This window comes from Trypanosoma cruzi (genome assembly GCF_000209065.1).
Source record: "Trypanosoma cruzi strain CL Brener chromosome Unknown tcruzi_1047053507445, whole genome shotgun sequence".
Taxonomy (NCBI): domain Eukaryota; phylum Euglenozoa; class Kinetoplastea; order Trypanosomatida; family Trypanosomatidae; genus Trypanosoma; species Trypanosoma cruzi.
Genome location: NW_919767.1, coordinates 1 through 12,086, shown reverse-complemented (window position 1 = coordinate 12,086; position 12,086 = coordinate 1). Strand labels below are relative to the sequence as shown.

At 53.9% G+C, this 12,086-nt stretch overlaps 2 protein-coding genes and 2 pseudogenes across 2 annotated transcripts, besides 8 other annotated features; all 4 read left to right on the top strand.

Annotated features, from left to right (window-relative positions):
• Positions 1 to 174: a sequence feature (heterozygous, Esmeraldo-like haplotype).
• Tc00.1047053507445.50 (myosin heavy chain, putative) lies at positions 1 to 2,969 on the top strand (the record flags this gene model as incomplete). The annotated part of the gene is made up of 1 exon (XM_801936.1): positions 1 to 2,969. A coding segment is annotated over one exon (2,969 nt), but the record flags the coding sequence as incomplete, so codon positions are not given.
• Positions 175 to 449: a sequence feature (areas merged during assembly that could not be assigned to a particular haplotype. This can correspond to areas where the two haplotypes were merged or to regions with more than two copies in the genome that were merged during assembly.).
• Positions 450 to 1,681: a sequence feature (heterozygous, non-Esmeraldo-like haplotype).
• Positions 1,682 to 4,010: a sequence feature (haploid, Esmeraldo-like haplotype).
• Positions 4,011 to 4,971: a sequence feature (heterozygous, Esmeraldo-like haplotype).
• Tc00.1047053507445.30 lies at positions 4,346 to 5,344 on the top strand (annotated as a pseudogene).
• Positions 4,972 to 12,086: a sequence feature (areas not merged during assembly with more than two copies in the genome that could not be assigned to a particular haplotype).
• Positions 5,346 to 5,604: a mobile genetic element.
• Tc00.1047053507445.20 lies at positions 5,607 to 6,929 on the top strand (annotated as a pseudogene).
• Positions 7,503 to 7,559: a sequence feature (A-rich).
• Positions 9,545 to 12,086, top strand: Tc00.1047053507445.9 (dispersed gene family protein 1 (DGF-1), putative; the record flags this gene model as incomplete). Its single annotated transcript, XM_801937.1, has 1 exon — positions 9,545 to 12,086. A coding segment is annotated over one exon (2,542 nt), but the record flags the coding sequence as incomplete, so codon positions are not given.

Sequence of the window (12,086 nt, the reverse complement as noted above, 5' to 3'; positions counted from 1 at the left end):
GCTTTGAAAACTTTTCTAGCGGGAATTCATTTGAGCAGTTGTGCATTAATTTGGCAAATGAAACGCTGCAGAATCATTACAACAGCATCATATTTACACGAGATATAGAAGAGTGCCATAAAGAGGGAATTAACACGGAGGGTGTTCTCTTTTACGATAATCAGCCCTGTCTTGATCTTATTTGTGGCGTTGACTTCTCCGGCTGTGGTCCGGGTGGTTCATCGAAGACAACAAACAAAATGTCTATTTTGCATCTTCTCGATGAGGAGTCGTCCTTGGCGAAGGGAAGTGACTTGACATTTCGCGAAAAGGTCTGCGATTTGTACGGAGGACGACTGCTGGACGGTAAAGGGGGGCATCCAAACTTTTTACGTCTCAAGACCGATCGAAGTTCATTTGTTATTCGGCACTACGCGGGTGATGTCACGTACAACGTGGAGGGGTTTCGTGTCAAAAACTGTGATGCAACGAAGGAGGTCCTTAAATGTGCCATACGGTCCAGTACAATTTCATTTGTGGCATCGCTTCTTTCCAGTAAAACTTCGGACTCCGGATTGGCTGTGAAATCCACTGTTGGATCGTTTTTTAAAAATCAACTGGTCCAGCTCATGACAGAAATTAACGGCACCCACCCCCATTGGATACGATGCATCAAACCACACAGTACTAAAAAACCTCGTATGTTTAATGGCAATGAAGTCATGACGCAGATGCGTTCCGCTGGAGTTCTTGAAACGATTAAAATTCGCCAAAACTCGTTCTCGGTTCGCCTCCCTTTTGCAGAGTTTCTGCGGGCGCACAAGGTTTTGATGACGAAATTGCATCCCATGGCATCCAAATATTGTCAGAATCTCAATATGAAACTGACGGAGTTTCAGGTACCGTTTCATCCCCATGACACAGAGGAAGAGAAGATCCGGGAGATTCTAAGACGTGCCGGTGTGAACTCCAATGCTCAGGCACAAGTGGGAAGGACCAAAGTCTTTCTGAAGTTGGAGATTTCACAGTATCTCGCTTCTATTGTGCGTGCGGCTCAGAACGGTTGTATGCTCATGATCCAAGCCGCTGCTCGATGCATTTTTTCCTGCAGAACGCTTCATGTACACTATCTTCGTCGCCAACATCAGATCATTACTGCGGCTGTGTTCTCGCATCGTTCGCAGTTGCAGATGAGGCTGCTTGAATTACGTGAGAAGGAGCAGTATCTTTTAAACGCGTTTCGGGTGATTCTTCTTGTTCAAAAGGACGAGATGGAAGCTCGTATCGCATTGGGGGAAAACGAGCGTGCGGAGCACCGGAGTTTATTCGGCAATGCAAAGGAGGAAAAGGATGGCATCATCCAACTTTTATTAAAACGACGGGAAGAGCAGTATGTGGTGGAACAACACACGTTTGCCGAGGTGGAGAGTCAAACCCGTTGTGACATTGAGGAGGCTGAACTGATTTCTCGTCAATATCTCTATGAGGGCACGAGGTTACTCACGCTGGAGGAGAATGCACGCGATGACGTGGAAGTGGAGGAATCGATGGAGCGGCGATCGAGTTTTGAGCATGGATACATGCAAATAAAAAGACATCTGGCGGCGTGGCTTATGCAGGTTGCGAATAAACAGCAATTGGATTTTTTGGCTGCAGAAGATACGCACCGTCGCATAACGACACAAGAAGAGAGCACAACGTTTAACATGTTTTGTACCCTTTACGACCTTATTTTATCGGAATTGTTGGCCCGAGTATCTCTCGCGAAGGAGGAGAAAGATGCCTTTTCCGACTGGTGCAAGTCCTGGGATAATGAGTGGTTACATGTGGAGAAGCTGTGGTTAGCACGAAAGTCCATCACTGATCGCCGCATGATTTTGCTTTTGCAAAAAAAGGAGAGGGATGCTCGAATAAATTTTGAGCGTTCATACAATTATTCCATCATGGAACTACTTGAGTCTCTTTCTCAGAATGAGCAGGATGCTTTACGAAGGGAAAAGGAACGCCTGGCACTCGAAGAGGAGGAACGGATGCTCTTGGAGGAGGAGGCACTCTTTTTAGCCCGTGAAGAAGAGAAACGGCGATTCAATGCAGTTCGTGAGGCTGCACAGCAGCTTTGGCAGAATGTGCTGGAAGATAAACGACTTGTGAGGGAAATACGACGGCATGAGGAACGCACAAAAGGTATTTTTGCGGCCAAGGCACAACTGACACGAGAGTACACGCTAATGTGCCGGCGTAATGAAATTGCAAAAGGGAAAGCAATTACTGGGTTAAATGGTGTCGGAGATAGGAAGAAACTTGAAGAGTACCTGCATAAGCAGAAGATTTTATCGCAAGCCCTTGCCAATCACCAAAGGTTACTCCTTGAAATGGAAACGAATTTGGTGGAATTTCGCTCCAAAACCTCCCTAAATTCACCTTTGCGACGGTCACCTTCGTTGCTCGGGCCTGCAGGTTTTATCAAGGCGCGTGAAGATTTTTCTCTTCACTCGTTAAAGAATGTCTCGGTAAGTACGGAGGGATCGATGAACCTCATTCACCGAATGAGTATGATGAAGGAGCTGGCTTGCAGCCGTGCACGGGGGCCTAGTATGACACCTGGCGCAATTGCCGCAGCGAACCGCCTGGAGGTCTACCGACAAAATCGGGAAAGAAGGAAACGTGAGACATCGGAGACAATAATACGACAAAATACCATTTTGCCGTTCCGCGCTGAACGAGAGGAAAACAGTATGCCTACCTGTTTGAAGTCAGAGCGGGGCGTTCATTCGATGGATTATTTTCTACATCGTAACCCCCTCAAGGACGACTGGGTTCCTGGGCCACCTGATTCCAAAGGGCTATACTGGGTGTTTACACCGAATGGTGAACGGGTTCCATTGCCTTCTATAGAGAAATGCAACTCATCAGGCGTTTATATTAATGAGGAACATAATTGTGCCTGCGGGAATTCACCCGAGCCGTATTTTACTAGCTTTAGTCGTTAGGTTTTTGTTTAGTATTTCTTTTTTTTTTTTTTTTAGTTGTTTTTGTTGAGTATCGCTATCGTATTTATCGTATAGGAAACGCATTTATACCGGCCTGCTGTTATTGTTGTGATGGATAATTTGTGCCAGCACGTTATCTATCATGTTGTCTCCGCTTTTTTGCTTTGCACCTGCTTGCAAGGTAAATGGAGCATGCGATTTAAAGATATATTTTTACTCTCTTTGACTGTTCTATTTTGTTCATTACGGATGTATCAATTAATCTCTCTTATGCCATTTTTTTTTTCTTCTTTGTATTGAACGCATGAGACCACATGAAGTACTCGCCGCACCGGGAGAAACGCTTTCTTCAAAAAGGTTGTGCGCTCTATAATTAGGGATCATGTCTATTTTTGCGTGGGATGTGTGAGGCCTCTATTCCCAACTGAATTACACAAGGACGTAATTCATCACACTGGCTGGGTGTGAAGCACATGTTGATCGATACTCACGTTGTGATCATGAGTATTTGGCCCAAATCCAAGCAATTTTTACTTTACAGTGAACATAAATGTTTTTCCGAAAAAGGCAGCATCCGATTTGGCGGATGGCAGAAACGGAAAGGTTTCTTGAAGTAGGCCCACGGATGGGTGGGATGAAACGGGTTTTCTGGTGCTGCTGTGCGATGTGCGAAAAAGGAAAACGAGTGATTTCTGACATGTCGGTGGGTGTGCCACGGCCACCGATGAGTTCTCAGGGAGAGTGAAGGGAGGAATGGAGACGGAGACTTTGCGCGTCGACAACCACGTGTGGTGCGACAGGATGCGGTTGCCATTGTGAAGGATGCGACGGTCGCCATGCGTGCAGCAGAGCGTCATGTGCATTTTTGTGCCTGCAGAGCTTGCAGGTGCCGCGAGGAGATGCAGGCGGCCTTACATTTTTGGGGCGCTGAGGCCTTTTTTTCTCTCTGCTCAGCGGGAGAAGCAACTCTTCCTGCAGGCGATTTGCTGCTCTGTATCGATACTCTCAACGGGGCGTCACGCAGCCGTGTCGTTGCAATGCAGCTCTTGTGTTCCTCACCGTGCACGTGGCCCCTGTCGTTGCCTCATTTACAGGACAATGGCCTGAAGTCGCCTAATGGGAGGCTGTTCACTTGTTTTTCTTTTTTTTTGTATTCTGTTGAGAGGCGCTGGGGAATAAATGATCCGTGGAAGGTGATGTGGTGGTTCTCTGTGAGGGCTGACGGCGTGTAGTGCTTTTGTGTTGTCTTTCTGCCGCTTTTGTATGCTGCTCCCCTCCAAGAAGGAAATTAATACCAAGCGCGAACTGGTACTGTGAAATTCGAAGGCTCTGAAAGGACCAACAACAGCACACATTGCCCACACACACATATTTATATGCTCTCACGTGTTGCTGCTGCAGTGAAGGCACCCCGCACACACAACCATCGCCGCGTGACCGGATCCAGTGGAAGGAGGAGGGAAGGAAGAGAGAGTGAGCAGCAGAGGCCCAACACGTCCCGGCGTGTGTTTACTTCCGCGGTGCTGCCGCCCGTCGTCGTGATGGTGGTGTGCTGCAACACTGGTGGAGCTGCAGCCGCTGTTGAGGGTAACGTAAGGGATACAGTTGAAGCATTGTAAGGGATGAAATGGGGAAAGCTTGTCGAGTGGGAGGATGTTTCTAACGCTGGTGGTAAATATGGCTCGCTTCGTGGTCCCAGCCTCGTTGAGGTGCAGGGTCATGTATTTGCTATTTCTGAGGCCGATTGCAGGGATGGAGGCAACTGCAGCGGCGCCAGCTTTACTGGGGTTGCGTCAAAGTACCTTGGTTTAGGTGGTGTTGCTGGTCCAACGGATATCTCGACGGCGGGTGCGAGTAACTTTGGCGCATATCTTCTAAAGGAAGGGTCTGGGGGCATCAGCACCAGAAACGGCATAACGCGACCAACGACAATTGTAATTGAGGACAGTGTCTACATGCTCCTGGGAAACTACAGCCGTGCAGAGCAGCAGATTCAAGGTAAGAATGAGCGGAGCCCTTTACTCGTGAAGGGAACTCTCACTGATGAGGGTGGAAAGAAGAAAATCAGATGGAATGAGACGCATGCAGTGGAGCCTCAAGCCATAGGAGATTCTTACTTATTGACCGAGTTTGTGGGTGGCGGAGGCTCGGGTTTTATGATGAATGACGGTACGCCTATGTTTCCCATGCAGGCCAACGACAAGGATGGACGGCGCGTTTTGCTGTCTATGCGTCTTATCCCGTCAGAGAAGAAATGGGAGCTTTCACTCGAGACGCCTGGTAAGGGCTGCAGGGATCCAGCCATTGTGGGGTGGGAGTAAAACGGACCCTTCATGATGGCTCATTGTGATGGAGGCTAATATGACGTTTACAGGTCCCTGGCTCAGCCGGCCACCTCAACGTGGTGCCAGGGTCTAGTACTCTTACTAGAGAGGAAGCTAAGTGCCTGCTGCTCATGCTTCAAACCCGATGAGTAGTTGTTACTTAGTTTTACGGGCCGGAAGGGCAGATGTTGGAGCCATTTACATGGCTGCCCGCGGAGTAAGGTTATCCTTGCTGCTGAATTCCAGCGTACGCTTACCAGAGCTGCACAATTGAGGTGTAGTTACTACGATTGGTAAGAGAAGAAAAAAAAACGTTTACAGGTCCACTTGGAATGGGCGGCTTGGCATTCATATGTTGAGTCAATTAATCGTGTGTGGGGCAGCTGACGTGGTCGAACAGGGTACGGCGTCAAGAGTGGATTTACCACCGCAACCATTGAGGGAAGGGAGGCGATGCTCGTGGTCACGCCGGTGTATGCCGCGAAGGAAAATGGAAGTGGAGAAGGTCGGCTTCAGCTTTGGGTGTCGGACAATGCACGTGTGCATGATGTTGGGCCGATATCTCGTGAAGATGACGCTGCCGACAGTTCTCTGCTGGTGAAAAGTGAGAGGGCTGATTTTACTGTACGCGACGAGGAATGGTGAAGGGCCATACAGTCTTGTCGCCATGCGCCTGACTGAGCAGCTGGAGCGGATAAAGTCTGCGGCGGAGATACGGAAAGAATTGGACAACGCCTTGGGAGTTACCACTGAAGGGCTGGTTGCTTTTTTGTCCAGCGCACTGGTTGGGACTGCATGGAAGGACGAGTACCTCGGCGTGAATGCCGCAGTGAGGAGCGGAGTGACTAGCACGGAGAGCGGTGTGGCGCTCAAGGGAGCAGAGGCGCAGTGGCCTGTTGTCAGCATGGGGCAGACTGTGCCGTACTGCTTTACAAACAACGAGTTCACTCTTTCGGCGACGGTGGCCATCCACGAGGTGCCGGAGGCAGGCAGCAGCCCCATTAGTTTGATGGGTGCAAGGCTGAACGACAAAGACGGCACGGCGCTCTTTCAGCTCTCGTGGACGAGTGAAGGAAATTGGAACCTCACACTTCACAAGGTGGAGTTTTTTGTGAAGCCGTCTGGTGGTGTTGGTAATTGGGGAACAAACACAGCAATTCGAGTGACGGTGCAAAAGAATGGCGCTGAAGAATGGTTCGTGTACGCTAATGGGAGAAGAATATACGAGACGGATGACGAGAAACTGGGTGCCGAGGAAGTGGCTAGGCTCCGTAATGCTGATAAGTTTGTTTCACACAGAATCTCACACTTCTTCTTTGGTGCGGGCGATAAGGAAGATGAAGAGGGCAGCCATGTGACGGTGGCTGATGTCCTTCTGCACAACGACGCGCTGTTTGGTGATGACCTCAGCAAACCTCAACGCCGGGACAGTTCCTATTCGACATCTGGCTGCCGAAGAACTGCACACTGAGGTGAAAGTCACAGCGACGGAGGAAGAAAAAGCAGAAGGTCAGACAGCTGGACGTTGCACAGCTGGCAGCTGCAACGCGGGAGGCCACAACGCAGGAAGACACACAGCCGGCAGCTACACTGCAGACGGCCACACAGCTGACGACTTCCTTGGCGGACGTTGAAGAGTCTCCAACTGCACAGCCGGCAGACTCTCAGTCTGTCCGTGTTCTTGCGGGCAGTGAATCGAGTGCTGAGAATGTTACGGACGAATTGCGTCCACGCACTGCCGCTACAAATGACACTTCCGTTCCAGAAACCAATCACTCAGCATCCGATGGCAGTATGAGCCTAGACGACCGCCTCGCCCTGATTAACGACGCGAAATTGATCCTGCATGATTTAGGTGGTGACAGCACTGCACGTGTGTGCGTCTCTCGGGTGTTGCTGCTTCTTCTGGGACTGTGTGCACTTGTGGCTTTCTTCTGAGCCGCAGAGTGTGGAATTGCGACTCCTCACGGAGATTGTGTGCCGCGTTACTCGCGGGCTCTTTGATTTATTTATTCTGTTCTTTAATCTTTGGTTGCTGCACGCTGTCATGAGTGACGTGTCTCCCCCTCTTGTTTGCTTCTGTTACCCACACGCAGTGCCGGCTCCGCGGCTGCGCGTCCCACGGAATGCACGAAAGGAGGGTTGGAGGAACAGGCTGGACGCCGCACGAAACGTGAGGGATGTTGTGTGGGCTGGTGGAACAGTCCAATTTTGTTTTTGTTACTTTGTTTTATTTTTTTATTCCGTTTCTTTTTTCTTTTCTTTTGGTAAATGTCTGCGGCTTTTTTTTGTGCCGTGTCCACTGCCGCTCTGTTTCTCCGTGTCCCTTTTAGTGTCTCTCTGCTGGCTGTGCTGTTGACATGCCCCTATTTCTTTTTCTTTTTTTTTTCCCTGTTGGAGGCACCGATGGTCCGCGACGACGATTGTTTGTGTTTGCCTTTGCGATGGCAGGAGATTGACTGGACGCTGTGCCCCGGCCTGCTGAGTACACTTGGAGGGGAGAAGATGATGTGCGTCGTGCCTCACTGTGGGTGTATGGCGCCACTCGCCACAACCTGCTGTGAGGCGTAATGCCTATCCGTCGGGGCGGAGGGAAGTAAAGGACAGCGCCGCGGGCTTGGGTGCGCTCCGTCCCTCTCGTTGCGGTCGTGGGTGTTTTGTGCGAATGACTTTATCTTGCGCTGCGACGTGGATGGCGGTGCGTATGCGTGCGTTGTGCGGCGTGTTTCTCTTCTCCATGTCTTTGTTCCTTTGTGTGGGAAAGTTGTGGGAGAGGATGTGTGCGGGAGAGTGAGCGTGGGTGGCTGCCAGCACCGTCCCGCGCATTGGGGACTTCCATACACGTGGCTTTGCTTGACGGCATTGCGCGGCACCCAGGGCGTGGCGAGGAGGAGGATGGAGAGGGCCTTTTGTGGGCGGAAGGTGGATGGATGGGACAGTCCCCTTCCGTGTCCTTCCCTGTGCTGTTGGCAGTACATACTGAGAGCATAAATTTGAGCGAGTACGGGATGAAACTTTTATGCCGCTTTTTGTGTGCTACTCAATCGTCGTCATTGCACGCTGTCGTCACGGTGCGTTGTGGTGCGGTGCCGTTTGATGAGGGAAGGGTGCGATGCCACAGCTGCTGCGCACCACGACCATTTATTGACACTGCACTGGCATGTTTTAAAATAGTTTTTGTGGCTTTTTTTTGCGCCTGCATAATATTTTTTTTTGCTTCACGATGAATTTGTTGGAGGAGCTTTGGTTTTGGTGCACGCTTCATGGTGTTTCGCCTTGTGTGTCGGTTGCGGTGCTTCCGCGTGATGCTAAAGCGTTTGATGGGTTGTTTACCCTTCTTTTTGCGCCTTGCAGCCGACCTTGTTTGGCCATGGCGGCAGCAGTGGGATTCTGTGGCTGCGTGCTCTTCGCACGTGTCGCATCTTCCGCTGTTGCGCCCTTGCTGTGTTGGTGGGGAGGAGGCGGGCGAAAGCGTTGGTGGAGTGGTGCCCGGTGGAGAGGGAAGGCACCGACAGCACGATTGACGTGGACCCTTGTCCCCCGTGTCTGAGTGCCGCCACTGTACCTCTTCATTCGTCCTTCGTCTGTGTGCCGTTTGCGCGTATGGTGCCGCTGTTTGTTGTGCAATGCCGACCCACGTGAGGGAGGAACGCCACCTTGAGTGCTGGCGAACGGCGAGTCCTCCACTCCTCTCCCGTGTCACCATTACATCCTCGGACGCGCTTGATGGCCGCCGGTTGTAACGCTGCCACGTGGGTGTCTCGGCACTTGTGTGTCTTTCACTGCATTGGGACTGCTCTGTGGTAGAGGCATTTGGTTGCAAGAGCGGTGCCAATGGCCATGTGTCTTTTTTCTGGGATCTTACCACTCTGCATGGTGGTTGTGTGAGGCTGCGTGGGCGGTGGGAGGGCGATGGTGTTAACGGCGTGGTTGCGTCTGTGCTTTTTTCGTCGGTGTTTGTGCTTTGGTGGGGACTGTCTGTGACCGGATGTCTCTGCGTGCCACTGTGCTTGGTTACTATTGTTGCTTCCTCTTCCTTTTTTGACCAAGCAGTTAGAGATACTTTTGTATTGACCAGCACAACTATCGTTTCAAGCTATTAGGGATTAATTGCTTTATTAGGATTAGCAGCAGTGGGATAACGATCTGGCGGAATTGTGTATCTGAATTTGCCATCTGTAGGAAGGGATTTGTTGGACAGGAGTTACGTTCGACGGGACGAGTGCGACACACCACGAAAGCCCTGTTGATATGTGTTTGTGTCTGTGGATGTGGTCTTTTGTGGGTGCGTGTCCGCGCAGCCGGCACCGTGTGCGGCGCAGGGCCATTGCGGCTGTGCGTGCGGCGCTGGTCGTTGTGTTGGCGCTGGTTGCGGTGGCGGCGTGGATGCCCGCGGTGCATGCGGTGGTGTTGCGACTGCGGGGCGGTACGGTGGACAGAGCCATCACGGTTGGCCGCGCCGTGGACACGGTGCTGATGGACGGCGTGTCCATCACGAACGGCGTGGCTGTGGTGTTCGACGTTGCGGCGATGCTTCCCGGCACACTGCGCATTGAACTGAGGAACTGCGTGTGCGACGGCGGTGCGCAGCTCTACGTGCGGGGCTACAGCGGCGAGCCGGCGAGTGACCGGAGCCTGGAGGTGAGCGTGAGCGGGCTGTCCGGCGGCTACTGCTCGCTTGTGTTTGTGCACAACCTGCCGGCACACACGAACGTGTCGGTCCGTGACTCGACGATTGTGACGCCGGGACCGATGCGCTACTCGCAGCTGAGCGGGCTGACGGACGCGGTGGCGTCGCCGCTTGTGCTGCACGCGACGTCGCTGTTGCAGACGCAGCTGCGTGTGAGCAGCACTGTGCTGAGGTCGTTGCACGCGGGCGGGTCGGCGGTTCACGTTGGCGGCGGCGTGGACCTGCTGTCGAGCGCGGTGGTGCTTGACGGCGTGTTGCTGGAGGCGTCGGGTGGTCCGACCGCGTTCGCGATGCATGTGGCGTCCTCGTCGCGTCTCAGTCTGCGGAGCCACTCGGTGTTCTCAGTGACGAACGTGTCGGTAGTGAGCAGCGGCGGTGGCATTGTGCTTGGCGGGCGCCTCGCGGTGTCCGACTCAGTACTGCGCTTCGTGGGCGTCGAGGGGTCTGTCGCGTCGTCGCTGGTGCGCTGCGACGGTGGGACAGTCGGTGGCGGCGGGTGGCTGGACCTGCACGACGTGTGGGCGGTGGGCGCGGCGTCGTCAGTGGCGTCGCTGTCGGGGGTGACGCTGAGCGGCGGCGCCGTGTCGATTGCGCGCTGCACTGCCACTGGCGCGACGCTTGTCTCCGAGCCGGCGATCACGAGCGGCGCCGTGTCGGTGCAGTGCAACCGTGCTGGTGGCCGGGTGCTGCAGAGCAGCGGCGAATATCGCTTGGCCGGTTTGCCCTCCGTGAGCGTGGTGCCGTGCGACGGCTGTGCGGCTGCGCTGGCGTGCTTCGATGCGCTGACTGCGTCGTTCTCTGACTGCGCGTGCAGCTGCCGTGCCGGCGGTGTGGGCGAGGCATGCCTGCCGTTCGACGTGCCGCCTGCGAGGGTCGGTGGCGGTGGTGGCGGTGCGCAGGGCTGCGTGAGTGGCGTGACGCTGACGGAGTCGGTGACGGTTGGCGGCGGGCGGGCGACGGCGTGCTTCGACTCGGTGGTGCTCAGCGGGCCGATCACTGTGGCGGTGGACCTGCGCTCGATGGACGCGTTCGCTGACGCGCTGAACGTGACGCTGCGCCACTGCGTGCTTGCGGGCGGTGCGCAGCTGCGGATTGGCGGCCTCAGCGAGAGCACGGCGCGCCCGATGCCTCACGCCCTCGTCAACATGACGAATGTGACGTCGCTGGAGGGCACGATTGTGCTGCAGGGCACGATGCCGCCGAACTCGAGTGTGCTGCTGGCGAACTCAACGCTGCGCGCGACGGTTGGTGGGTCGCAGTACGTGCCGACGACACCTGGCCACGAGGAATCCCGGTACGGCCCCGCGCTTGTTCTGGACGGCGTCCGGCTTCTGTCGACGCGTTTTGTTATGACGCGGTCTACGCTGGTGTGTGGCGGGGGCTCGTGCGCTGCTATCGTCGTGGAGCGCGGCTTTGTTGTGAACCTGTCCAGCGTCTTCTACATGGACAACTGTGCTGTCGTGTCGCAGATGCACGTGATGTACGCTTTTGCGTCGGACCTGCGTGTCAGCGGCGGCTCCGTGTTCTCCATACAGAACAGCTCGTGGAGTGCGCCGAGCATTGGCTTCTACGAAGGCGCGTGTGTGTTTGAGGACGTTGCGGTGGATGGTGGCAGCGTGCTGCAGATTGTGTTCAGCACGTTCCGTCTTGGCTTCGCCATGCTCACGGCAGCCACGTTGACTGTGACTGGCGGCGGCTGGCTGGTGCACCGCAACAACGAGTTCCGCACCGCCTACGTTGTGTACGTGGTCAACGAGAACGGAGTGGCGTTCCACGATCGGAGTGTGTGGTCGATACTTGACAACAACTTCACGTATGGCTCGTACTCGTCAACCATCGCACACATGACAAGCAACTGGTCACCACCATCCGACACGCGCCCGATCATCTACGGCATGTGCAACGAGGCAATGGGCTCTCCTGTGACGAATTACGGAGTCGACCTCAATATTGGAGCCCCCGTGAGGGTGCTGGACTGCGGTGCGTGCACTGTGGACGCCGTGTGCTTCGCAGCGAGGACGAGCAGCATCATTGGCTGTGAGTGTGTGTGCGCAGCTGGTGGCCACGGTGACGCGTGTCTGCCAGCTGCGGTTCCGGACGGCC